The sequence below is a fragment of the Cyprinodon tularosa genome, unplaced genomic scaffold, assembly GCF_016077235.1.
Source record: "Cyprinodon tularosa strain WSP-4 unplaced genomic scaffold, ASM1607723v1 ctg889, whole genome shotgun sequence".
Taxonomy (NCBI): domain Eukaryota; kingdom Metazoa; phylum Chordata; class Actinopteri; order Cyprinodontiformes; family Cyprinodontidae; genus Cyprinodon; species Cyprinodon tularosa.
Genome location: NW_024039661.1, coordinates 6559 through 33948, shown reverse-complemented (window position 1 = coordinate 33948; position 27390 = coordinate 6559). Strand labels below are relative to the sequence as shown.

The following is a 27390-nucleotide window of genomic DNA, read 5'->3' as shown; positions in this document are numbered from 1 at the left end:
TAATCTAGTTCAGAACAATTAAAGTTTACAGACTTTAAAATGTCTCATTAATAAACATTTGGAAAAGTTACCAAACTCTATATCAGTAGAAAGTGCAGACCAGAGGAGTCCAGTGTGTCTGAAATACTGCAGGACGTTGGAAATGCGGTGGATTGGTGATGATGTCATCAGGTTGAGGTTGCCGCTCTGAGAGCGTTGATCATTGCAGGGCGGTTCTGGCAGCAGGTCCACTGACCCGCTCAGCTCCTCTACTCTCCTCCACCAGCTGCACCAACAGCAGCTCATCGTTCCAGTCCAGTTTTTCTCCATATTTGGTCGTTTCTCCAAGTCAAACCACTTTATACCAGCAGCCAATCAGGGTGAAGCTCCAACAGGTGAGCAAACCAAACAATAAGCCAATCAGAACCATGATCAGTGATGCTTGTTCTGATATAACGCACTGTCATGTCAGAAGACGAAGCGCTTTACTCTACATTCACTCACTGATGGTGGTGAGCTACGCTGTAGCCACAGCTGCCCTGGGGCTCGCTGACAGAAGCCAGGCTGCCGTACGCTGGCCCCACCGGGCCCTCTGCACCGGGCCCCCTGCACCGGCCCCTCTGCACCGGGCCCCCTGCACCGGCCCCTCTGCACCGGGCCCCCTGCACCGGGCCCTCTGCACCGGCCCCTCTGACCACCATCAGTAGACAATGCATGTGAAGTATCACAACCACACTAAAAGCTGGAGCCGGGTCTCGAACCGACAACCCTTTACCACATAATGTTCCAACATTTAGAGCGGCCCCCCAGGTCAGGCCGGAGGTGACGGTTAGCAACGAGACATTTAGCAGGTTCTGTAGCTAAGGAGACTGGAGTCCTCTGATATTTACCTGAACATCTATGCTACACACATCTATATCTGCGTATCTTTAATGGAGATAGATCAGTATCACATAGAGTGAAGCCAACATATTCAGTCCTTAGATAGTAGACCATCAGAGCTGGTTGGTTCTTCAGGGCCCGGCCCAGCTGCATCCAGCAGGTTCTGTCAGTTCTCTTCTTCCAGATGTTCTGGTTTTGAGATTATTGGAGTTTTGCCGTCCTGCTGATCGGTTCTGTTAGTTATTGGACTGAACCAGGAACTAAAGCATTTAAAGTACATAGACCGGACTGGAATTGTTCTCCAGAACCAACCTTATTGTTCCAGTTTGTTCCAAAAACAAGGAATTCTGGTGTCGGTTCTGGTTCTGGAGGCAAACCTGGGCTCCAGGTTCCTGTGATCCACCTGCCTGAAGGTAGAACTTTGACCCGATCAAGTCCAGTTGGTGCTGAGCATCTGGAGGAACCGGGTCTGATGTGTGGAAGCAAAGCTAGAACATAAACCATCCAAATAATCAAGTTTTCCTTCAACAATGATTCCTGTTTTTTGCTTTGCAGACGATTCGCTGATTTATCTTCGTTTTCATCGCTGGTTCCCCAAAACTCTGCTACCTTAAAATAAAGACTGTTCCTCTTTAGATGAACCCACTGATTTCTTTCTGTTCCTCCGTCAGAAATGGTTTGGATCCTTCCTCCCAATCAGAGAAACCAGGAAATAGAACCGAATAGACCAGAATAAAACATCAGCATAGAAACACTTTACTGCCTGCTGAATCCACCGGAGGAGTTCTCAACATCTGTTTGATCTGATTGTTGAAACATCTGCCCAGCAGCCTCTAAGGCTACGTTCCCACTGCAGGTCTTGATGCTCAATTCCATTTTTTTTTTTTTATTCCATTTTTTTGCGTTGCCGTTCATATTTCCAGATATGTGCGACCTGTATGTGATCTCCTGTGTTAACATGCAGACAACGCAACTGGCCTGCATGCGCAGTAGAAGACGCAGTGACATCACAAGCCAGCATGCTCTGTGTTTAGGAAGTAAATATGGATGGTAGTGCTGGAGAACATCTCAACCTTAGCCCGTGCAGTAAGCAATCATTTCAAGATGGTTGAAGCTAAATACTGATCTCTGCATCATCGTCTGCCATGGTTGTTTTTCTTGCTGCTTCTGCATAGCAAGAAAAGTGACCTTTGTCGGGTATTAATGGTGTTCAGGTCGGATGGATGCGACCTGGCCGTTCAGACGCAGGTCGCATTTGAAAAGATCAGATTCGTACGGATTCCGGACCGCAGAGCCAAGTGTTCTGGGTCGCTTTGGACAAAATCGGATCTTTTATGTTCAGACTGTCATGAAAAGATCAGATCCAGGCAGCATGGGTCACTTCAGGCTGCTGGGTAGCCTAGTTTCGGTTCTGCCTTTGGGCTGTTTGTGCTTCAGGAATCAAACCGACCACCTGATTTAAACCAGTCTAGGAGCGCCGGGAATGTTCTAAGGAAGATCTTTGGACCAGCACAGAGGAACAGACAGTGGATCTGGCGCCTCCAGCGATGGTCGGATGTTCTGATGAGGCCCGTTTGTCACATTAACAGAACTTTTTAACTATAGTTTTGTCTTTGTATCAACATGTTCTCCTGATCTGATTCAATATTTTAATCTAAAATTATTATAACAATAATAATAAAGGCTTTAAAACATCCGCCTGAATGACATCATGAATATTCTTCTTTGATTTTTATAAATTTAGTTTACTGTTGCCGACAATTAGAAACCAAAGAAAATCTGCAGTTAGAGTGAGCGTCAGTAAAGAGCAACGACCGGAGAACAGATTCAGGAAGAACGAGCAGAGTAATGGCGGCCATCTTATCTCCCCTTCCTGCTGGAGGACGCAGCAGCAGAATGATGAGCAACGGGACCGATAACAAGAGGAGATCCGCAAACCATCCAGCAGAAGAACCCAAAGACTGAAGAACAGAACCAACCCTGGGACAGGAAGAACCTCAGTCTGCCCCCTGCTGGTCAACAGGAACGAGTCTAAAGGGCCCATCATGTGGTTTGAGGTGAGGAGCTCATGGTTCTACTGCCCCATGGTTCTGCTCCAGGCAGAACCGGACCAATGAACGGACCGCTCTGAGGTCTGTGCTGTGTGGATAGAGGTCCAATCCCTGATGGTTGGTTCTGGTTAGATGGACTGAAACTAAGCAGAAAGGAGGACCAGATAACCTTTGGTCCAGACCGATCCGTAGGACCCGGAAGGAAACCAGAACCGGATCAGTGTGAGTTCTACCAGAGAGAACCAGAGACATCCAAAATGATAGAAAACCTAAAACATCTGCTCTTCTACTCAGAACCATCAGTTAAACAGATGATTGATCAAGCAGAAGTCCTCAAGGTCCTCTGTTGTCACGGCAACTGGATGTAGAGCCTGGAACTCCTCAGCAGGTGAAGCTGGTTCTGAAGCACCATCAGATTAACATCTGGTTCTGAGAGATGGGTCCAAACCGCTGGTTAGGATCCTGCTGTGAAGAAGGCGACCCGGTTGGTTCTGCTCCCTCAGTCCACCTGCAGGTACCGAGCAGAGAAGGCCTCCAGCTGGGCCTCCAGCTCCGTGGCTCGGTTCCTGTAAATAAAGAACCGTTTACTGAACCAACGTCCAGCTGAAGTTCTGATGGCAGGGCAGACCAGAACCTCTCTGCAGAACAGAACATGGTCACTGGATCTTCAGAAGCTTTTATTTTGAAGGATGCTGACAGGAAGCTGTGATTCAGGATGTCTGATCCCAGATCAGTGTTTAACTGAACTGGTTGGTAATGAACCTGAACTAGTTATAGTTACTAGTTACTTCTTCCAGTACCTCAGTTACTGAACAACCAAAGTAACTATTTACGAGGCAAAGTAACTAAGTAGGTACTACAATTATCTAAATTATTGAGGAATTCTGATGATATTTTAACTCTTAATCCAAATATAATGTGTTAATTAGCAAGTATAAAATGTTTCATAGAAATGAATAAAATCAGTAATTATCTGAAAACATTGAACACTTCTCCACACCTTTTTAATTGTTGTTAGAAACAGACTTAATCAATCTATTTTAATGTTCAGTTAATATAACATAATGAATGTTAAACTAGGAGCCCCGCAGCGTGAAACTGATCTGAATCAAGCTTCCGTAACGCAGCTCTTTATATTGTTGGTAACATTACAACGTAAAGGAGAAGAGGAATTAGATTCCTGGTTTACAGAATAGAACCCAACTTTATTGTCATTACACTGTGACAACAAGAACAGATCAACAAAATGAACTCTCTGCATTTACCCCCTCCCCTCACGGAGCAGTGGGCTGCCATTGTGCTGCTGTTGTTGCTCAACAGCGCCCCCTAGAAATAAAGCCATGTTTAGTCCAATAGTTATAAAAATTTGTACACATTTGTATCTTAACAGCACCTACCAAAAATTCTCTTTTAACCATGGTCTAAACCCACAGGGACTGGCCATTTTGAATTCCATTAGGTAAAGTGATGTTACTATGAAAGATGTTATGTGACGTTCTTCGGTAATGATGGAGTCCGAGGAGCACCAATCACAGCATCACACACTGATTTATGCCGCAACTATGAATATGTAGCTGTTGGAATATTCAGCCGTCTGTTCAGAAACGGATAATAAAAACAGTTCGGGGATTGTTGTTGTTTTTTATTGCATCGCTGTTTTAGGAATATCCAGGAAAGAAGACCTATTGCACATCATCAGTATGATGATCCTGGTTAGTGATGAGAGCGCAGCAATGATGAAGTAATAATTTGAATCGCCAGCCGCTTGAATTAGAATTAACATCTGAAAGCATTCATGTCTGTCTTCTCAACCTTTGATTATTTTGGGAACTAGTTTAGGATCAGGTTTGATTCAACTCCAACCATAACCCTTAAAAAAATATTAAGGTTTTATTATTAATGTCAGGGACTTTATTTACCTGATGTGGGATTTTTGTAGGACCTTAAATACTGAAAGATTTAAGATAAAGTTTAAAGCTTGTTTCTTTTTGGCAAATCTAAACTTATACATCAATCTAATTAAAAGTAGACGTATGGAGGTCTAACAGCTGAACTCCAGTCTGCTCTAAGAGATCTCTGTGATCTGAAGATGTAAGTTCTTCCCATAAAGGTGTTTCACATACTGAAGAATAGTTAAACCCTCGTAGAAGAACAGTCATTGAGTTTCCTCATGTTCTTCCTCCTACACAGTCTAATAAACACCCCCCGCCTGAGACGTCAGACAGCGTAAACCAAGCACCCCTCACCTAAAGGCCTTGGACTTCCTCTGGGTCTTCTCTAGTTTCTGGATCCTGGAGGTCAGCTGACGGATGCTTCCTTCCAACTCAGCTTCGCTCAGGTCCACCCTCTGCGTCAGACGGTTGAAGGTGGCCGTCAGCTCCCTGAAACACAAACAAACACGATTAAAAACTTTAGCAGTTGTTCACCCAGGTGTTCAGTCGATGGGGGCCAGGCTTACTTGTACACCTGTTGGCTGCAAGAGGAGCTGGTGACGGAGACGACCGCTCTGAGGCGCAGAGCCGCATACTCCGTGAACTGCTTCTTCAGAGCACGCTCCTTAGTAGCATCAGTCCAGGTGAGTCTCTCATACAGGTAGAGGAGTCCATACAGGGAGATGGACAGGGCAATGACACGCCAGCCCACAGAACGCCACACCTGCAGAAACAGAACTCCTTAGACACACCTAGAAACACCTGAGACACACTTAGGTAAAACCTGGAAAACACCTCAGACCAGTGGTCTCCAACCCTGGTCTAAGATCTACTGCCCTTCAACACAGCTGAATCAAATGACTGATTACCTTTTCAAGTTTGGTAAATGCTTGGTAAAAAGCTATTCATTTGATTCAGCTGTGTTGGAGCAGCGATGCATCCTGCAGGACAGTAGATCTGGAGGACCAGGGTTGGGGACCACTGCCTTGGACAAAACAAGAAAACACAAGCTAACCATCTCTGACACTCTTGAAAACCACCTACCAAACCCTTAGAAATCAACTGGGACAAACCTTTAAATCACCAGGAAAAAACCTCAGACACACTAAGGCAACACCTTAAAAATACCCAGAAATCATCTGGGACATACTGGGGCAGGGATGGGCAATTCCAGTTCTTGTGTCTTTAGTCAACACACCTGAATCAAAGAATAAGATGATTGAGCGGAATATGTAGGAACATAGTGCATACTGAGGAGGTAACCCAGCCATTTGATCCAGGTGTGTGGGACCAAACGGTGAATCTAAAGGTTGCAGAATACCGGCCCCCAGGAACTGGAATTACCCACCACTGTACTAGGAGATACCTGGGACAAAACTCTGATTACACCTAGGGCACATCTGAGAAACATCTAGAAAACACCTAAGAAACGCCCCCAGAAAAACACTGAAAAAAAAAACTGAGACAGCCTCACTTGCACCTAAAGCCAGGAATACACTAATATTTTTTTGTCCTTTTCGGGCTGATTCTCCAGTCGTGCAAGAATTTTCCGATCGTGCCGACTATTAGCCTGATAGTGCGTCATGTCGTGAACAGGGGGTAACTAGAGGCCTTTAAACCCTGCAGGTCCGTTGTACAGTGTGAGCTGTAGCTGCGTGAAACAATTAAGAAAATCGTACAGTGTATGCCCCGCTTAACAAACCACTAAGAACCAGAAGGACCGACTTCTTCTGGATTGTTCTATATCTTCTAATTTGATTACTTTGGCTAGATTAACAGCAGCTGCCGTCCAGGAAGTTTATCTGCTGGGTTTTGAACTTACCACACCTCCAATCACCAGAACCACCATGGATGCCCTGGAGGTGACAGAGACTAAGCCCGTTGCTACGGAAACAAGCACTTCATCCTTGAACGCTGGTCCTTCCTGCGGACAGAGCAGCATCCTTTGAGCCGGTTGCTTCATCAGAAAGCCTTTACCACCTGAAAGTGAGCTTACCTTCAGGCCACGCTCGCCGCCACTCAATGCCCGCTTAGCATTGGTGGCTCCAATGAAGCGTGTGACGAGGGCGGTCCAACCCAAAGAAAACTGGAAGTCAATGTTCTCCCTGAAGTCGGCACAGAGGGCGGCCAGAGTGAGGTCATAGGTCATCTCGAAAGAGGAGGATGGAGTAGAGAGCTGCTGCTGGACAGAAAGAGACACCAGGGGACGGACGCTGTCTGAGGACAGACATCAGATAGTCACAGGGACAGCCTCCCTGGGGATTGGTGATGCAGAAAGAGGAGGGGTCGGTACCAATCATGTGTTTCTGCGCTTCTCGGATATCTCTGAAGATGCTGAGAGAACAGCGATGAGCCAAACAGCCAACGAGCCTCTCCTCCACGTGCTGCACCAGCTTCTGCAGGAACACCAGAATCACAAGTCCAACAGGTACTGAGGTTCTGTGTGGAAGAGTTCTCCACTGTTAGAACAGTTTTCCAACAATGTGACGGCTATAGTAAGTTAATCAGCTCTAACTGGGAGAAGAGCCGATCCAAATGTTCGCAAAGTTTGGTTTATCTACCAGGTGACATGTCCTCCTTATCAGAACAGAACCAGCTCAGTTAGAAGGTGACTGGCTTGGGTCCCTGAACGCCCCCTTTAATCAGCCAGCCCAGCAGGAGGCGTTCAGGGACCAAAGCGTGTTCTTCATTGAACCACCTGGATGGGTATTGTCAGACGGGTTCTGGACCGGTCCAGGAACCCAGAACTGTACCACATTCCCTGCCTGGGAGTTCTGTACTCACAGATTTGTAGAGTTGCAGAGTTTCTGGTGTCGGGCTGAAGTCGGCTCTGAACTCCTCAACAAGAACAGGAAGTGACTGGATCTGATCCAACAGCGCCATGGCAACCTGAGCAAAGAGACACCTAACAGAGGTTACCATGGAAACACTTAAGCAGTTCTTGTCTTTCTTTGATGGACTGGAACCAGTCCGTTAGTGCTCTCCCATTGGTGGAAGCAAGTCTCTGCCTTGGACCCGGACCAGAATCAGAAGCTTTACGCTGAGAAGCAACAAAGATGTAGAGCTGTCTGGTTCTGCTAAGTCCTGGACCTGCCCAGTGATGCCTCAGGAGGATGTTTGTACCTTGGCAGCAACTTCATCTGTCAGTGTTCTGATTCGGTCCTTCACGTTGTCACTCAGACGGCTCATCTGTCCTCTGACAAAGTCCAGCCGATCCCGCTGCTCCTCTCGCTCCTCCAGGCAGCAGATCCTGTCGGAGGTCAGAGGTCAGAGAGACGTACTCGGAGCACGTTCATTAAATAAATGGCAGCGCTAACTTCCTGTCAGCTGAGGCGATGTTGATGGCGTCCATCACTGCTTTGATGGCCTCTGTGATCTGCCATGCCCTCGCCGTGTGCTGTTCGAACTTGGTTCGGACCGCAGAATGAGAGATGAACTCCTGCAGACAAAGGTCCAGTTCACCATGTCAGAACCAGAGCTTAACTGGGTCACAACAAGCAGTGACTAACTGGAACATCAAACTGGGAATGTGTTTCTGGGTTTACCAACCTCAAAAGTCCTCTCAAACAGGTGGAACTCTCTCAGCCGGTCATGGAAACCTTCTGCCATAGCGCCACCTGCAGGAAGTTCAGGTTCAGGACATTGAATCCCAGGTTTTCCTTTTAAGTAATCGGTTTCCTGAGAGCCTTCTACAAAGGAGTATTAGAGCCAGGCTAGAGATTTTTAGTTTTTTCATTTTGAGAATAAACGTAAATAAACCTTACAAGAATAAAATCATAATATTACGAGAATAAAGTCATCAAACCACGTGTTTCAGAAAGAAAGCTTGGAGCTCCACCCAGCACATGACGGCCCGACCAGCTCCACCAATCAGCAACCAGAGTCCACTTTGACATCCTGCCCAGTTTGATGCTGCCGCTAAAAGATGTCAAACCGATGCTAAAGTATAACTTCACATGATGCTCCACATTCCTCATTTTAGGGAAGAAAGGGATTCTTGTAAGACTTGTCATAAAACACAACTTTATTCTCGTAATTTTACATATTTATTCCCATAATTTTACGAGTTATTATAGTAATCTTAAAACTTTATTCTCGTAATGTTATGACTTTATTGTCCTAATGTTACGACTATTCTTGTAATATAACGACTTAATTCTCATAATGTTGCGACTATTCTCATAATTTAACGACTTAATTCTCGTAATGTCAGGAATTTATTCTCATAAATTTTTACTTTATTCTCATAATTTTACGACTTTATTCTGGTAATGTTACGACTATTCTCGTAATAACTTCACAAGTTTATTCTCGTAATTTTATGACTTTATTTGCATAATGTTACGAACTAATTCTCAAAATATTTTCATTGTGACTTTAATCTTGTAATTTTTCGACTTTATTGTCGTAATGTTACAACTTTTTTCTTGTAATATAGCGACTTTATTCTCATAATGTTACGACTTTATTCTCATAATTTTATGACCTTATTCTCATAATGTTACGACTTTTCTCAAAATAGAAAAAAAAACAAAATCTCTAGCCTGGCCCTAATGCTCCGTCATATATCTCTGCCTCTTCTAACAGTGAATTATTATGTTTTTATTAGTGGTGGTCTGTTATCCGCATTAACGTGTTGCGTGCTGTTCATCGCCAGAAATGCCAGACTCTTATCGGGCAATAGAAAAAAATCGTGAATTTACAACATTGAACGTGACATGCTGAAATGCTGCAGCTATTAAAACAGCTCTATCAGGCAAGCTAACCAATCTCCTTGCTCAGTCGGTAGCCACAAGCTGAGGCAGGTGGTCCCTCACCTGCTTCACCTGTCTCAGGCATGCCCTGTGTCCGCTGTGTCCTTGAGCTCAGGACCTCCTTGGCCGACACAAAGAAGATTCTCCCAGCTGCCTCTTCCGGTCCAACCACCCCAAGCTCCTCCGACAGGAAGCTCACACAGCGGTCCATGTGTTGCTTCCTTACCTGGACAGTAGGACAGTAGACAAAGTAAGCTTGAAACTTGAGATGCTGAAGATCTGAATAAGTTCCCATGGTAACGCTGCCGCCACAGCTCACCTGCTGAGACAAAAACCCACCTGGTCGATGTAGTCGGGCTCCGTCACCGAAGCGTCCCAGCGGTTGTGAAGGATAAAGATGTTTGGTTTAGAGATGCGTTCACTCACTTTGTGAAAGAAAAGTTTTTCCTGCAGGACAAAAATAAAAAACTTTGTTTCTTTCTTTCAGAAAATGAACACTCCTGTTCCCAGACAGGGAGCCATGTTGCAAGGTCAAGTAAATCTGATCTGACATGTCCCAACAGGTACCCAACAGGTACCCAACAGGTACCCAACAGGTACCCAACATGTAAAGAGCTGTGTATCCTTCCGCAGCAGTGTGTCGCAGTTAGCTTGTCGCAGATATTTTTGATTTATGCCCAATATTGAAGCGTTGTCTGCCCTATAATATTCCACGCCACAACGAAAGAGGGACAATCAGGAACTAGCTTTGTTCCCCAAAGACTGGGATTCGGGTGCAAACAAACAGACTGTCACACTGAGCTAAAAACCTAGCATCCTGTATAGTGTCTGGGATAGTGTCCGAGGTGTGCCAGGCGTTGTGGACGGCACTATAGTCAGAGTGTCTGCCATTAGGTACCAAACAGGAAATACGCATAGAGTAGAGTGGATGTAGAATTGACCAATCAGAGGCCTGCTTGCGGTCTGAATGTTGCATTAGAGTTCTGACTGATTGGTACCTCTGAGACGTTAGTTTTCCTGTGGCTCTCCAGATGTTGCATTAAAGATGAAGTCTATCGACCCAGAATACAAACAGAACTGGTTCCTTACCGTGTTCATCAGCGTCGACTCTGCGTTCCCCACCAGAACGAAGACGTCTGCATCCAAACAGAACTTATCGATCCAGCTGTCCAACTCCAGGGTGACGTCTGTCCCTGGACTGTCCCAGAGGTCAGGAGGTCAGAGGGAGGAGAAGCAGGAGAAGTTCCAGATCAGTTTAAGTTCTGAGCTACAACCTGGCAGCTGTGGACCATTATGGGTCAGTCTGAGGGACTGTTAGGGAGACCCAGAGAAAGGGGGTCCCTTATGGCTCCCATCTGGGTGGGTCTTGACCTGGATGAAGTGGTTTTGGTAGAACTTGGAGTTGCTGCTCTGGATTGTTTACAGGTGAAGAAACCAAACTGCCCAGAAGAGTCAAACTATATTTGGAACCAGAACCATCAGGATTAGTGCCAATTCCTTAGAACCCATTAGGTTCTGGAGAACTGGACCAACCCTGCTGGTACTGGTGTGGTGGATTTACCTGTCCATCAGAACCAGGTCATCTCTCAGAAGCGTGCAGCGACTCTTGGGCCAGAACACTCGAACCAGACTGCCAGAGTCCAGCCTTGGGTCCATGTGGAGCGCGTGGGCCAGCTGGTTCACCGTCTGTGGATGGAGGTGGAGGAGTTAGCGCCGAGCAGAATCTTGACCCGGGTCAGGGTGTGCTGCTGCCGCGGGCCTACCGAGACGCTGCGTCTGTGGTCGGACGCCTCGGTGGTGAGGTATGCCTCGTGGTCGTCGGTTCCCTCCACGCTCAGAAAGCAGTTGGTGGTGTGTCCGATGCCGCTGGGCAGAACCCGCTCTCTGAGCATGGCGTTGATGACGGTGCTCTTCCCGTTACTGGTTCTGATGATGGGGGAGAACACAGAAGAAACTTCACTGTTAAACATGTTCCTCAAAGTCCTCTGAGGCTGGTTTTTGGACTTTGGCTGCTTTGTCCCTTATTTTCACCTGTGTTGGAACCAGCGACACGCACAGACAGAAATTAGGTGGCGCTAGAGCACCTGCCCTTTTCCCCTCTGGACAAAAAAAATATTCTCCTGAAATCTTTTTTTTCCCTTTTCTTATTCTTTGGCGCAAAATACCATTTATGAATTTAAAGACCTAACAAACCAAGAGACTTTAAAATGCAGCTCTTTGATTCTATTAAAAAAAAAGTAACTTAAAGCACCCTATAGATGTAATTAATAATCAATTTGCTGTAATGGTTCCTGTAAGCAACCTCTGATGACATCTATGGGACTTTTATTACAGCTACAGCACAGAAGTTACATTTTGTCTGTTAAACATTTCACAGCAAACATAAGGCCAAATGATCAAAATTTGTAAAAAATAACTTTAAAGTCGTAGGAAAACAGCTGTTCTAACCGTTACATTTGCGAATTCTCCCGAGTGGTGCCCGACTTTCACGAGTGAATAAAGTGAATGTGATTGGTCGATTATCAAGGGGGCGGGATTGTTGTGGTGGGATGTTAGCAAGCATGTTTGGTTGTAGCCGGTTTGTGGGAAGCATCTTGCTAACCAGTTAGCAACTTAGTGCTAGCAGGTTCCCAATGGGAAATTCCATTGGGATCAAGTAGCACTAAATTGGTGACTTAGAAACGACGCTGTCAAGGAACGCTATGGACAGCGGAAACATGCAAGAGGAGGAGAGTTTAGTGTCGGAGGTCGTGGATGAGTCTCCTCCGTCATCCATTTTTTATTTAGAGGAGGAAAGCGGGGATGAAGATGTTGTGGAAGAGGACGCCAGGGCGGCAGAAGCTTGGTTTGGTGTAGAAGGCTTCCAGCCGTACATGTTTGAGCCCTTGCCTCGCAACGCTGCCAGTTCTGTTAGCTCTACGCCTGCCGAAGACACAGACGTCCATCCCCGTGAACACTGGGACGCAACTCAATGGTAAAGGAAAGGATTCTGATTTCAACCGTTGCGTATATTAGCTGCGACATATGAATCAAGATGCTATGACCGAAAACATTTGATTGACGGATGACTGTTGATATATGATTGGCCGAATTTAGGTGTTCAGGCTGACGTAGAACTAACTGGCCTGCAGAAGATAACGGGAAAAACCCACAGACTTTAAGACAAGATTTTTTTTAAAGAGAAATGTTCTAAATTTTAGGACAATATTTTCTGAAAATAACTGTATTTGTCTCTAAACTGAGCAGGAAAATAAAATGATCTGTCAGTGGAATAACAGTTTTTAACCTTAAAATAAGATTATTACATATTATGCACTTGAAATAAGATAATGGTGTTGTTGTTTTTTTATATAATTTAAGTGTTTTAACCCAATAAACTTAAAGATATTCTGGAATTCTAGCTTTTGCATTAGACTTTTATTATATTTCTATGTACTTAGGAAAACTGTCACCCGTGAGGCTCTTATTTAATAATATAAACGGGATCCAGGGGTAGGAGACAACGAAAGTTCATTATGTTTCCAGAAGAAGAAAGACTGTGAAGAAATGCGTAATCTGTTCCCTGCACCAGATAACTCAGGGCAGTACGTTCATGAAAATCGTGTTTTTTGTGCTCTGGCCTTCAATTGTGTTCTTTTTTTGACATAAAATTAAGTAAAAAAAAAAAAAACAAAAAAAAAAAACTTGATCAAGTATATTGTTTTTCCAGTTAAGCAGATTTTAAATTGCTATGTATTTAATTGACACTAATGTAGCTTTGCTGCCTATGGACTGCGGTCAATGGTTAAACGTCAGCATCAGATGGTGTTCGGCTGTTGACGGCTACAAGGTGTCATGTTTTGGTTCTGTTTAAGTTTCCCTTTGAGTTTTCATTGGTTTTATTTCCAATTTGTGTTATCCTAGTTATTTTTGATTGTATTTGAGTTCTTGGGTATTTCTTGTTTGCCTCTGCTGCTCTCCTGTGTCAGTCTGCTTTTCCTAGCTCCCTTCTAGTCTCCTCTGTTCACACCTGCTCCCAATCTGCTGATTAGCCTGGTCTTTGTTTCTCTCTCCCATATATACACCTCCTGCTCAGTCACTGTTGCTGGTTTGTCGTCATTTCTTTGCCCCTTGTTGTGAGTATTCCTGGTTTTTGTGGTTTTATGTTTTTGGATTTTTGCTTCTGTTGCCCTTTTTGTGTCATTAAATCTGCAGATAACCACCTTCAGCTTCAGTGTCTGTATTTGGGTCCTGCTATTCAAACCTCCACCCTACTGTGACACAAGATGCCCTTTTTGCAACCTGAGCACCTGGCCCATAAAATGTCTGTGAACGCCACTGGTAGGAACCCTGAATGAGAATTGAGTCAGTACTCTGATGGTTGCATCATATGTTGCATCATCAGTTTCCAGAGAAACGCCGCCCGTCTGTTTCTAAGGATGCTTCTGATGACAGTTGCAGGTCTGAACAGGAAGCTTTGATGTGGCTGTTGCCACGGCTGCAGTTCTGGTCAGATAAGTCTATCTGGACCCTCGTTCTGTCAGCAGCTTTATCAGCAGCTGAACAAACGCACAAAGCTGGAAGAAGAGCCTGTGGAGCTCAGCTCTGAGTTTAGCAGCTCTAGAGTAACCTGTGGTTCTTTCAATGAAATGTTTCTGAAGATCCACCCAATAAAAGGCACCCTGAGGCCTTCAGAACCGGTTTCTGATGCAAAACAGAGACAGAGTTTGGCTTTCAGTAAGACTGACTTAACTGATTAATGCGCAGATAAACGTTTGTTGGATGTCACTCCTGTTAATGTTGGATTTTATCGTCTCGCTCCAAGAGGAAACAGCTGGAAGGCATCTGGAGGTCTAAATTAAGTCAGCATCCAGTGGGTGTTTTGGTCTAACGGAGTAGAACTGGACCCAGTTTAGGAACCAAAATGTCCCAGAATCTTGACGTTTGATTAAAAACTAAAACTAATGAGTTCTTCTCTGGTTAACCCGAGAAGAACGGTGGTCCTAAGGGAGGTTACTCACAAACTGATTAGGAAAGTTCAGCTGATCCAAAATGCTGCAGCCAGAGTTCTGATGAAAATGAAAAAGAGAGATCATATCTCTCCTATCCTGGCTTCTCTTCATTGGCTTCCTGTTAAATCCAGAATAGAATTTAAAATCCTCCTTCTCACATATAAAGCCTTAAATGGCCAAGCTCCATCTGATATCAGAGATCTGATTGTTCCTTATGTTCCTAACAGAGCACTTCGCTCTCAATCTGCAGGTTTACTAGTGGTTCCTAGAATTTCTAAAAGTAGAATGGGAGGCAGATCTTTTAGTTCTCAGGCTCCTCTCCTGTGGAACCAACTACCAGTTTTAGTCCGTGAGGCAGACACCCTGTCTACTTTTAAGGCTAGGCTTAAAACTTTCCTTTTTGATAAAGCTTCTAGTTAGAGTGGCTCAGGTTATCCTGAGCTATCTCTATAGTTCTGCTGCTATAGGCTTAGACTGCTGGAGGACATAGGGACCCCTTTTTCATCATTCTGCTTCATTCTATCTCTATTCTCCCACTCTGCAGAATCTGTTAGTTCAATCTCTAACGTTCTGCTCTCTCTGCTTTTTCTCATAGTAGCTTCATCTGGTCTGTTCCTGTTTGGCTGTGACTCCATCCTGGAGAGAAATATCAGCTGTGCTGCTGCCATCAACACCTTCCGCCATCTATGCTTCTTTTTCTATGTCTGCTTCTGTCTCCTTGAACCCCAGTGGGCCTCAGCAGATGGCCGCTCACACTGAGCCTGGTTCTGCTGGAGGTTTCTTCCTGTTCAAAGGGAGTTTTTCCTCTCCACTGTCGCTGCAAGCATGCTTAGTGTGAGGGATTGCTGAAGAGTCAATGAGTCGATGCAATCAGCTGGTTTTCCTTAGATAGAAAACTTTGAATCAATCTGACTGTATGATCTTGTTGAATTGTGTCTTTAAAGTTCCTTGATGTGACGTGTTGTCATGTCACTATTGAAATAAAGTGAATTAAATTAAATTGAAGTGTTCATCCCGGTACTTGAAGGAACAAAATCTGACCATAAAGACTCCTCTAAAGGTGCAGCTGAAAAAAATCCCTAACAGACACGTTACCATAGCAACCTTATATCCTATCGCAAAAGGAAAACAGAAGCAGACATAAACTGTAGCTAAAAGAAGGATCCAGATCTGGTTCTGCTAAAGGACTCTTCTCTGAGAAGAAGCTGAAGCCCGCTGATGTTCTCACCTCCCGAAGAAGGCCACCTTCATGTGTCTCCTCAGCAGAACCTCTCTGATGGCGGCCAGTTTGGCGGCGCAGCTCTGCATCTCCAGACTGTGCTCCTCCACAGCCACCGGACCCAGATCCTGGTTCTGGACGGCCTCTGATATCACAACAGACAAACATGAGGCCCATCTACAGAACAGTTCCACTCAGACCCGTTTCTGAACCTGTCAGAACCTTTGTCCTACTGGATGGAGATAAATGGAAACCAAACACCCAGAACAGAACTCCCAAACCAGGCCACACCAGAACCAAGCAGAACTACAGAACCTATAGTGTGTGTTTCTGACCGTCCACAAAGACAGAACCGGTCCTCACAAACTCCAGCAGCTGGTCGAAGATGGATCCGATGGAATGTTTGGCCACGACGAATCGGTGCAGAGGAGACGGGTCCTCAGCCTCCATGGTCCCTGCACACACAGAACCAGAACAGAACCCAGAAGTTCTGTTGGACCTCAGCAGAATGTTCTGACTGTGGAGCAGATTAACCAATTCCAGCAGAACATCAGCTGAAACAGGAAGTAGAAGGGACCTACTGGACCGGTCCAAAGTGGAACCAACCGGGTCAGCTTTGGTTCTTTTCTCTTATTTTGTCTTTTTGATTCATTTCTAAATCAAAACTATTTTATTTTTCATCATTTAATTTCTTGATCAATAAATACATCAAATATTTAAATGAACTAAATAATAGTTTGATAAAAACTCTAAATGAACTCCTGCAGCGGTTCTCTGGAGGTCCGGTCTGGTTCTATCTAAGCAAGCAGAACCTCTGGAGTCAGCAGAGAAGGTTCTCCTCTGACTCTGGGATCGTTAACGTAGCTGCAGGTAACGCAGCATAAAGACCTAAAGTCTGATTCCTCCAGAACATTCTACGTCCTGCAGATACTTGCCGTGTCACACGAGAGGCTTGTTTTTACCGTGATCTGAGGGCCTCTCTGGTTCAAAGGTCAGCCTGTCCCAGTGGAGTCAGCGCCGGTTCCCGTCCTACCCGGGTCCAGTCGACAGAACCCTTCCTCACCCTGCAAACGGCTTAGTGCCTCAGAGCGACTCTGATCCTATTATCAGGATTTAGACCTGCAGCCACCTGCAGCCTGCATCCCCCCCTTCCCCACAGCCTTCCGCTCCCTGCAGGTTCTGATCGTCCTTGAACTGTCCTGGAGCTTCATACAGCCTCACCTGTATTGGACAGTATCTCTGGCTCCGCCCCTTTTTAACAAGCTTGGACTCCTCTCAGTCTGGTTCTGATTGGACCGGCACCAGGATGTCTGCAGGACCCGGGGGAGGTTCTGATTTAGTGCTGAGGGAACCGTTGGAGCTGTTGGTGGGAACCACGTCCTCCCAGACTCTGCTGTCCTGAGCTGTGGGGTTCCACAAGGCTCTGTTCTAGGGTCACTTCTTGTAATGGTTTCTCATTACTGGTTACCAGTTCCCTGTTACTGGTGACGCTATGGACCCACTCAGGGAAGGATTTAGGAAATTTGGGGCCCTAGGCAAAGACAGGCAGGGCCCCTCTGAACTGAGAAGACAACACATAAAACAGAAATGTTAATAGAATAGACATCCATTATCTGTTCTAGGTTGTGTCCCTCTCTTCTTGTCCCTTTTCTTCTTGTTTTCCTCTCTATGTTTTGTACTCAGCTGACTTTTCATGCTGTCTCTAAAGGAATGAAAGATTTTTTCCAAGCACTAAGCTCACTTAGCTGATTGCTCCTTCCTGTGTTTCCAAAAAGGCCAAAGTAAATAACCCAGTCCTTCTTTTCACTGTAGACAAGCCATGATCTGCTTATCTGTTCTCCATTTTTCATTTGGATGAAATAATAGCTGCATGAATCATGACAGCAGACAAGATAGAGGAGAGCAGGAGGCGGGGTTACCAATCTACTCGCTCTGGAGAGCAGAGTTCGCTGCTTTTAGATGTTGTCTCCAAAGTCTCCAGTAGCAGAAAAAAGTCTCCAGAATTGGCGCTAGGATCTTTTTAGAAATCAAAGTGCTAGAGGGGTCTGAAAAGTGGCTAAATATAGCGACTAAAGCGCTAAGTTGGCAACACTGCTCTTTGCATGGTTTGTTTTCAAATGGTTTGCTGCTGTCTGTTTGGACCTTTCTGAACATGTGCAGCAAATGGACTGATCCAATATGGTGGACACTGAAGGGGGGGGCTGAGACACACTTAATATTATCAGCGTTCTGATGGCATTTTAGAAAAAGCATTTTTATCAAAAACATAATTAATGAGCACAAATAAGGATGGAAACAGAGTTTTATTGGGCCCCAGGAACTCGGGGCCCTGGGAACTGCCTAGTATTGCCTAATGGTAACCCTTTGATCAGAACTCCTGGTTCTGATCAAAGGGTTAATCTTCATCTTATGTGAATTAATCTTCTAAAGGTTTCTGATCTGAGGTCTGCAGTGCGTCCTTCTGTCCAGCAGAGGGCGCAGAGGATTGGAAGTCTGCAGAATATTCTCCTCAGATTAAAGTTCTGGTTCAAAGGACAATCCTCCAAACAGAGCTTTGATGTGTTACCATGGAAACAGCCTCTCTGAGCCAATCAGGATGTTTTTCCACAGGGAGAAACTAGATGAGGATAAGCTGATCTTCAGTAATCTCTGAGGGAACCTCTCAGCCAGAACCAGAAGCATCAGAGAAACTTGGTGAACGTTAAAGCTGCTGAAGAATCAGATCAGAACCTTCAGCCCAAAGGTGCTGCTGCTTCGGCTCGGTTCTGGAGACCATCTCTGGAAGTTCTAGGAGAACTTCAGGAGAAGCTTAATCCCTGAGGCTGATGACATTCACCTCCAGATTGGATCAGGCCTGGTTCCTGTCTGCCGTGGAGAGGTTCAGGCGGGTCTGCTGCTGACTGATAAGGTGGGCGTGGCCAGGATGATGACAGCGTCTGAGTGATGAAAGAGGAGGCAGCGTTTCCTCTGAATCTGCTGGAGCTGATAGAGACCAACGACCAGGCCCGACTAGGCCCAGCCTGACCTGACCCGGCCCAGCCTGACCCGACCCGGCCCAGCCTGACCCGGCCAGCCCAGCCTGGGAACCCTGCATCCCATCCCAGAACCCTGAGCCCCTTCCTGACCTCTGCCCCTCTGACTAGTTTAGATCCTGTTGATCCTTGAATGATGGAGGCAGAAGGAGCTCAGCCTCAGAGGCAGACCCGTCTGGATCCGTCTGGGTTCTGTGGTGCTGAAAGGAAAAGCTGGTTCTGCTGGGAGACAGCAGACGCTGAGGAGACATTCAGGACAAACCCGCAGACGGACGAGTGACAGCTCCAGATCCACGGAGAGATAGAGGGAGGAGGAGGAGGAGCTGAGGGAGGAGGAAGGATAAAAGCCGAGTCTGCAGAGCAGGAGCCTTCAGACTGAGGAGGAGGAGGAGGAGGAGCACCGATAGAAAGAACCTCCACCATGAAAACGCCCTGATCATCTTCATCACAGAGTCTTCCTCCTGCAGCCGGGATGAAGAGCGGCTTCTGCTCAGGGAGGAGGCTGCTGCTGCTTCTGATGATGATGATGGTGATGAAGGCAACCAGCCTGGAGATCCAGGAGGACGAAGAGGAGGAGGAGGAGGAGCAGGAGATGGTGAGAAACTCCTGGTTCCTGTTTCAGAGAGGCTCTGGTTCCCAGGTTTCCGGGTCTGGATCAGGGTTAGTCAGAACCCGACCCAGATTCTTCTTCTTCACCTCCTTCTGCCGACAGAACCAGAGCTTCTTGTTAGAACCAGGCAGGTTCTGGTTCTGTGATTAGTTAAATGCTCAAAGACCAGGGAACCAGAACAGGTCTTAACGGGTCAGAACCTCCTGAGCTGTCTGGGTCCAAACACACTAACCCGGTTCTGTCCTGCAGGAACCGGCGCCATCGGACGGGTCCAGAGTGTCTCCTCGCAGCTCCTGGCTGCTCTTCAGGAGAAACTCCAACAAAGGAGAGAACCGCAGAACCAAAGGCTCCCGCAGAACCTCCAAGGTCAGTCAGAACCACTCAGGTACACAAGAACATCCAGAACCCACATGGATCAGCGGGTCGACCCAATGCCTTCCTCTGGAACAGAATCAGGTCCAAATGATGATCAAACCCAGAAACCAGGCAGAGAAACAGAACCTGAACCACAAGGCCTGACAGATGGTTTGAACGGACCTCAGCGGCCCGGTTCTGGTTCTGTTGGTCTTTTTAGAAGAGCAGGGTGGCAGCATCTTCCAGAACCAGCCCTTACGGAGTTCTGGTCCAGAACCAGAAGTCCAAAAGGTCTGAGATCTCCTGGACTCTGACTGGCTGCAGGAGGCGCCAATGTTTAGGCCTCCCGGGTCAGAACTCTGTAGAACCAGCTCCTGCAGCAAGAGACCCACCGGGTCAGAACCTCTGTAGAACCAGCTCCTGCAGCAAGAGACCCACCGGGTCAGAACTCTGTAGAACCAGCTCCTGCAGCAAGAGACCCACCGGGTCAGAACTCTGCAGAACCAGCTCCTGCAGCAAGAGACCCACCGGGTCAGAACTCTGCAGAACCAGCTCCTGCAGCAAGAGACCCACCGGGTCAGAACTCTGCAGAACCAGCTCCTGCAGCAAGAGACCCACCGGGTCAGAACTCTGTAGAACCAGCTCCTGCAGCAAGAGACCCACCGGGTCAGAACCTGAGGCTGATCCAGACACACGCTTCTAATAAATCTCTCTTTCTGTCTCCTTCAGCACGGTCTGCCAGGCCCGCCGGGCCCTCCAGGACCCCAGGGGCCCCCGGGTCCCCCGGCCCCCCTGCTGCCCCAGCAACAGGAGCTGATCCAGGAGCTGCGGCTCAAACTGGGAGGTAAGCTTCCACTGGGACGGAGTTAAAGTCCCGACCCGACTGGTTCCTTCTGACTCTCACAGCAGCAGCAGAACCTGAAACACTCATTCTGATTCTCCGGGTAAATTTCCATGAACCTCAGGAGAACCGAGCAGAACCACAGATGATCTCAGTGTGTTCAGACTGTGAGGCTCCAGCTCAGGGGTTTTTTTCTACCTGGGTTCTGCAGCCTGGCCCGGTTCTCCCTCTGCAGGTTTCATAACTCCGGCCCGGAGCTGGAGGCAGCCTGTCTGAGACCTTAATAGGCCTAATTTGGTGGAGCGTGGACGGGACTTGGCTCGGCTGCAGGATTCCTGACATTCCTGCAGCCTGATGGCGTGTCTGTGTTTCCCACTGCGGCGGTGTGTGTAAGGGGGGGGGGGGGGATTTGGTTGGACCTTTCCAGGAGCAGACCCAGAACTCCAAGGTTCTGATAAAATTATTTTACTGTAAAAAAAAAACACCCTGTAGAATTGAACCAAATGAAAACAAACGGCTTCGTAAATTTACTCCCATTTTATTACTAAGGCATCTAATTTAATAACTTTCATCTGAGGAATATTGCTAAAATGAGAAATCTCCTGTCCAGGGGTGATGCTGAGAAACTAGTCCATGCATTTGTTACTTCAAGGCTGGACTATTGTAATTCTTTACTATCAGGAAGTCCACAAACTGTAGTTAAAAGCCTTCAGCTGATCCAAAATGCTGCAGCCAGAGTTCTAATGAAAATTAAAAAGAGAGATCATATCTCTCCTATCCTGGCTTCTCTTCATTGGCTTCCTGTTAAATCCAGAATAGAATTTAACATCCTCCTTCTCACATATAAAGCCTTAAATGGCCAAGCTCCATCTGATATCAGAGATCTGATTGTTCCTGATGTTCCTAACAGAGCACTTCGCTCTCAATCTGCAGGTTTACTAGTGGTTCCTAGAATTTCTAAAAGTAGAATGGGAGGCAGATCTTTTAGTTCTCAGGCTCCTCTCCTGTGGAACCAACTACCAGTTTTAGTCCGTGAGGCAGACACCCTGTCTACTTTTAAGGCTAGGCTTAAAACTTTCCTTTTTGATAAAGCTTCTAGTTAGGGTGGCTCAGGTTATCCTGAGCTATCTCTATAGTTCTGCTGCTATAGGCTTAGACTGCTGGAGGACATAGGGACCCCTTTTTCATCATTCTGCTTCATTCTATCTCTATAGTTCTGCTGCTATAGGCTTAGACTGCTGGAGGACATAGGGACCCCTTTTTCATCATTCTGCTTCATTCTATCTCTATTCTCCCACTCTGCAGAATCTGTTAGTTCAATCTCTAATGCTATACTCTCTCTGCTTATTCTCATCATAGCAGCTCAGAGCTGCTGAAATCAAACACACCCATTGTCTTTCTCTGTGTATTTACCATAACAACATCATGTGATCAGGATTACGTTACAGCGCAGGATGACTGACCAAGAAGTCCATGGAGATTATTCGAATGTTAGGTTAGAAAAACAGAAAAGATCAAGTGGAAAGGCGATTAAATCTTTATCAGGACGGTTAATTAGAGTAAATCGCCTGATTTCCTCATAATGAACTGAATTTTGGTCATTTGGTCTGAAAGGTGCTATTTATTTTTATTAATAATAATAATCTCCATAAAATGCATCTACATTCAGGTGGCAGTTTATTGCAGTCTGGGCAGCTTTCTGAAGGATCTGAACCAGAACCTAGCTAGCCCGCTCTAGATTTGGATCCGTCTTCAGAACTGGTTAGTGAGGATGGAGACTTAGTTGTCAGTAGATAATCCGTTTTTTAGTTTCCTTTTTGTCTTCACTCATTGTCAGGTGGTGGTGGATGATTGGATTGCATGGAATACAGTAGAAACAAATCTGACTGTTTTTTAATGAAAATCTTTAAAGTGGATTTATTTTGGGGGTTAATGCCTCTTATATCTGTTAAGCCAGGCGTACACTGTACGCTGTTTTTGCCCTTTTTGGGTCAATTTTCCAGTCATGTGAGAATATTTTCAATCTGGCCGACTTTCAGTCTCATGGTGCATCCAACGTTGTGTAGTGTACAGAGGGTAACGAGGGCAATCAACCTCTCACGATAACCTCCCCATCAGGAATCGTAAGGTTGCGAGAAAATCAAACATGTTTGAAATTCAGTCGACCGTCGTAAGCTTCGTGGACAAATCCTGCTGTTGAAGCAGAGCTACCATCCGATTTACCACAACCTTGAGCACTGTACATGTGCAAACAAGGGAGTTCTTCTTCTGCCAGAATGACCAGAATGACGAGTCCGACCAGCGCCATCTCTCGGCGCTGACTCCAAAGTGGTTTTAGACGTACAGTGTGAGCAGGTAGATCGCATCAGAGCATTCGGCCACACAGTGTGAAAACAAACATCTTGAGCTGTGAACTTTTCAACCCTGCGGTGTCGTCGTACAGTGTCAGCTTTAGCGTCGTGCAACGACTGAAAATATCGCGCTGTGTAAGCCCGGCCTTACAAGTAAAACACCTGTTATAGAAAAAGTATCAGAGAAACATGGCCGCTCTGGGCTTCTGTACTACGGCTGAAGCATCATTTCAGAACAAAATATAAATAACAGTAGTTTTTTCTCTCAACTCTAAACTACCTGCAAAATGACAAGACCACTTCCTGCTGGGAATGTCAAAATAAAAGAGTCAGAGTCAGAGTCCAGGAGATCATCTAGAGAGTGTCTAACGCCTAACCCTAGCCAGCGCCAGCGCCATCGGATGAGTGGACTCTCATCTACTCCAGTTACCAAAAAAACCTAAACCTAACACTTGACCCTTGCCTTAAAATTACACTTAGCCGATCCCTAACCCTGACACTTGCCCTAAAACCAAATTCTAAGCCTTGCCCTAACCCTAAAACCTAGCCATTACTCTAAAACCTAACCCTAATTCTCCAAGTTCTACAAACTGGCTTGGCTATGGATCTGAGAGATACCAACGAACGTGCGCTGGCCCGTGCAATGCCTTTGATCCTCTAACCAACTGCTTTAGTTGTGGGAGTGGATGGGGGGGGGGGGGGGGGGGGGGGGGGGTGAGGTTCATCGAGAGAGTGTCTAACCCCTAACCCTAGCCAGCGCCATCGGATGAGTGGACTCTCATCTACTCCAGTTGCCAAAAAAACCCTAATGTTAGTGGAATCCATACCTAAACCTAACACCTGACCCTTGCCTTAAATTACACTTAGCCGATTCCTAACCCTTGACACTTGCCCTAAACCTACACCTAACCCTTGCCCTGACCCTAAAACCTAGCTCTGACCCTAGCCCTGACCATAAAAACCTAGCCCTTTCTCTAAACCTAACCCTAATTCTCCAACTTCTACAAACTGGCTTGGCTATGCATCTGAGAGATACCAACGAACGTGTGCCGGCCCGTGCAATGCCTTTGATCCTCTAACCAACTGCCCTAGTCGTTGGACTGCGTGGGGGGGGGTCATCGAGAGAGTGTCTAATGCCTAACCCTGACATTAACCCTAAACCTGACAGTAACCCTAACCCTGACATTGAGCCTTACTCCTACATTACACCTAACCCTGACATTAACCCTAACCACTACCAGTATATTTCTCAGCCTGACCAAAGTTTAATTCACATCATACCCCCTAAAATTTTTAAATGGCTGTCCGTCACTTTGGCCTTCTGTCTTCATAAAGGCCAGTTGGTCCTTCGAAGGCTGGTAAATTAATTAGCTGATATAATATCATAAACTCACACAGCCTGTGTTGTTCTGATGAACTTCCCCCCTCCCCAGACCTCGCTGACAGAGCGTGCCTGCAGTGCCACCGTCCTCCCCGTGTCTCCACCTCCTTCTTCAGCCGCCTCCCTCAGGCTGCCTCCATCCCCCGCCGCAGCCTGCTGGAGCTGCAGCCTTTTGGCCAGGTAACATGCGCACGCTCATGCGCACGCACAGCCTGTGGAAAGTGAAGTGGTTGAGCCAGTGAGGAGAACGACTTCTTTGTTTGCAGCCATCAGAGTCAGAGCGAAGCCTGCAGAGAGGTCCCACCTTCAACAGCAGCACCGGCAGATACACGGCACCCGTCTCTGGGTTCTACCAGCTCACCGCCAGCCTGCTCATAGGTCTGACCCGCCACACCAACACATCCACATTCCCAACTCTAGAAAAGCATGTTTAGATGCTGCTCTGAATGGACCGAGGTTCTAAAATCAAAGTTCCATGTTTGCTCAGAATATTCAAAACCACATTAATGACAAGATCCTCTTCAGGTTTTGGTGCTGAGCAGAAATTAGAGACTCTGTTACTAAGACCAAGTGTCAATATTTTCTGTTTCAGAGTCTGGAGACCGGGTCCAGGTCAGACTCAGAGACAGTGTCAGAGCAGCCATCTGCATCGAGTCGCTCTGTCAGAGCAACCTGTGAGTACCTTTTCCTCCGTAAACCCGCTTGGGGTCAGAACTTCGGGCATAAAGGATTTCCTGTGGATGAATGCATTTGTCTTTTATCTGAGCCCGGTCCAGAATATCCAAGAGGCTTCTGTTTTTCCAGGGAACCGAGTCTTGAAAGTTTTCTGCTGTGTTTCAGCTCGGTGGAGTCAGTGATGGGTGCGGCAGCTGCAGGAGGAACCTTTAGCATTTTACTGACAGGAACGCTCTACCTGCAGGTATGACTCACCTGGTTGGCACCAGAACTAGCTGTCCCAACCTGTTACAGAGTTCTGACCCATTTATCATTGGTTCAGGCTGGAGAGTACGTGTCGGTGTTCGTGGACAACGCCACTGGATCAGCCATCAGCGTCCTGCAGGACTCACTGTTCTCAGGAATACTGCTGGGAATCTGAACCAGTGGACTAACCCAACAGATGAAGGTTCTGATTCAACAAACCCAGTAGGAACTGTCTGAGTGGACTCACAGTCTTGTGAGAACTAATCCCAGTCTGGATCTGGATCAGACTGAACCGGGTCTGGCCTAGTTCTGGTTCAAAAGGACAATCAGGACCATCAGGAGGTCATTGTTAATGTCCATATGGATCTACAGGGAATCTGATTTTCCTCTTTTTGGAGCTTCATCATCCAACACCAACAGAGTTCCTGGGGAGTCTTCTGGAAGCAAACCGGACCTTCTCAGAACCTTCAGTCTGCAGAGGTTCGCCTCGTTAGAGCCTCATCTACAGAACCCATGGTGTCCTCCGTCTCAGTTCAGCTCTGACCTCTTGGGTGTTTCTAAACGTCTCGGACCTGATCACTATTTTTAAAACAGAAGGACAGAATCAGTGAAGCTTTGGTTCCGGAACTTCTCCCTGCTGGACTGGACCCTTTGGGTCTCTCTAATCCCCCCTTCATTATAACTGCTGTCGATCTGTATTCTGGCTATAATGTCGTTTGCTCCTCTCACCTGACAGAAGTTGTACCTGTTCTTTACACTCTGAATTGATTTTGAAGCGCTAGCAATATGTGCCTCTGTTCTGAATAAAGGGATAGTTTGGATCTTTTAAGTAGGGCTGTGTGAAATTATTGTTAGCTTTGTGTCTTTCTTAGTTAGGTCAGGTATATGATCAGCTCTGACCTTTATCTCTGATTTCTAACTTCTTTAATCCACCTTATCAGCTGCGACTAATCATTCCAGCTGTGGAGTTAAGGCTGGTTTATACTTAGAAACCAGGTTGTCTGCATGTGTTGCAGTTAGCGCAGATATGCCCCGCCCCTTCCGCAGACACTCTGAAGCATCTCTTCAAAACTGCAATTCTTGTTTGGTACCTTACTGGCTTGTTTTGTTTGTATGACCGCCATTTTGGAAAACAACTCGTCAAGTTGGACCAGCTAGCAGAGCGAGATGCGCGAGAACGCTGGGAGCCTTTTTCCATCTAGATCCCCGCTCTTTTTGGCCATCATGTCCCTCCATTGACTTGCCCCCACTTCTTCACCGCCTCGACCGTATCTAGACCCACAGCTAGTTTCTGATTGTTCCTCTTGCGTTGTGGCGTGGAATAACATAGTGAAGACCACACAAATTGGGAATAAATCAAAAATATCTGCATCATACCTGCGGCAAGCTAACTGCGACACACTGCCTGCGGAGGATAACCAGCCCTTCAGGCTTCTTCTAATCAATGTGCTATTTAGAAAAGATGTAGCAAATGCTAAAACCAGACACAAAAACACATCCAGCAGGATCTCCCTGGACCTCTGGCATGTACCTCTTGTCTAGTAGCCTAATAGGATGTCCAAATGGTACCGATCGAGCGGAACCACCGTCTGGATGAGCTGCTTTTTTCATCAAGATTCTGATCTTGGATGAAACAAGCAGCATGAATCTTTTCAATGTTCCAGATCCCTTTCAGATTTTCCTCATGAACACATCAACCACTCCCCGGGCACCAGGAGGACCGCTCCAGCAGCCCTAATGACAGACCACATGTTCCAGCCTGTTTCTCCAACCTGGCGGGATCCAACCTGAGGGAAACCTCAGGGACTAGAACTTTTTTAGGTTCAGAGTAAACCAAAGCTCTGACGTCAGACTGTTTGTGCTTTACACAGCGCCTCTTTGTTAAAGCACACACACAGACCCTCTCACTCGGCTTGGTATTACACCGCAGCGTCTGCAGCCGAGCGGTGACATCATCATCATCATCTCTCATAAAGTGGCGCCGAGTGTCTGGCCCTCAGCCAGAGAGGCTCAGTTACTGACAGACGCTGCTGACACACACACACAGAGGCGGGCTAACACAGCTCTGAGATGGAAAAGGAAAAAATCAGGTC

General features: G+C 46.4%; 2 protein-coding genes across 4 annotated transcripts; one reads left to right on the top strand and one right to left on the bottom strand.

Moving 5' to 3' along the window:
- Positions 1-780: 780 nt before the first annotated feature.
- Positions 781-16949, bottom strand: LOC119775661 (mitofusin-1-like). Of its 3 annotated transcripts, XM_038273719.1 has the most exons (18): positions 16770-16949; positions 16143-16262; positions 15817-15952; positions 11361-11523; positions 11159-11283; positions 10687-10795; positions 9937-10044; positions 9661-9823; positions 8393-8460; positions 8161-8282; positions 7967-8093; positions 7628-7732; positions 7137-7239; positions 6840-7060; positions 6666-6767; positions 5371-5567; positions 5159-5293; positions 781-3478 (listed from the first exon to the last, which is right to left on the bottom strand). In XM_038273719.1, exons 2-18 carry the CDS (start codon positions 16255-16257, stop codon positions 3412-3414), a joined length of 2166 nt encoding a protein of 721 aa, XP_038129647.1. In that variant the 5' UTR covers positions 16258-16262; positions 16770-16949; the 3' UTR covers positions 781-3411. The 3 variants fall into 3 exon arrangements, with proteins under 3 accessions (XP_038129647.1, XP_038129646.1, XP_038129644.1); XM_038273718.1 differs by having other exon boundaries at positions 6666-7060; positions 16143-16297; XM_038273716.1 differs by having other exon boundaries at positions 6666-7060.
- A 2020-nt stretch (positions 16950-18969) lies between these two features.
- si:ch1073-184j22.1 (erythroferrone) lies at positions 18970-26129 on the top strand. The gene is made up of 8 exons (XM_038273724.1): positions 18970-19434; positions 19699-19815; positions 20533-20647; positions 24429-24556; positions 24643-24754; positions 24969-25050; positions 25217-25295; positions 25374-26129. Exons 1-8 carry the CDS (start codon positions 19312-19314, stop codon positions 25470-25472), a joined length of 855 nt encoding a protein of 284 aa, XP_038129652.1. The 5' UTR covers positions 18970-19311; the 3' UTR covers positions 25473-26129.
- The last annotated feature ends 1261 nt before the right edge of the window (positions 26130-27390 follow it).

What these genes read in the sequence shown, in the direction of transcription:
- LOC119775661 (XM_038273718.1), bottom strand. Translation starts at nt 16,257, where the DNA reads ATGGAGGCTGAGGACCCGTCTCCTCTGCACCGATTCGTCGTGGCCAAA. An exon ending in AAGGTGGCCTTCTTCGGGAG is followed by an intron (nt 11,524 to 15,816) that starts GTGAGAACATCA and finishes CCCCATCATCAG; the next exon opens with AACCAGTAACGGGAAGAGCA. An exon ending in TGCAGCCAACAGGTGTACAA is followed by an intron (nt 5,294 to 5,370) that starts GTAAGCCTGGCC and finishes TTTGTGTTTCAG; the next exon opens with GGAGCTGACGGCCACCTTCA.
- si:ch1073-184j22.1 (XM_038273724.1), top strand. Translation starts at nt 19,312, where the DNA reads ATGAAGAGCGGCTTCTGCTCAGGGAGGAGGCTGCTGCTGCTTCTGATG. An exon ending in GCTGCGGCTCAAACTGGGAG is followed by an intron (nt 20,648 to 24,428) that starts GTAAGCTTCCAC and finishes CCCCCTCCCCAG; the next exon opens with ACCTCGCTGACAGAGCGTGC. An exon ending in AGCTGCAGCCTTTTGGCCAG is followed by an intron (nt 24,557 to 24,642) that starts GTAACATGCGCA and finishes CTTTGTTTGCAG; the next exon opens with CCATCAGAGTCAGAGCGAAG.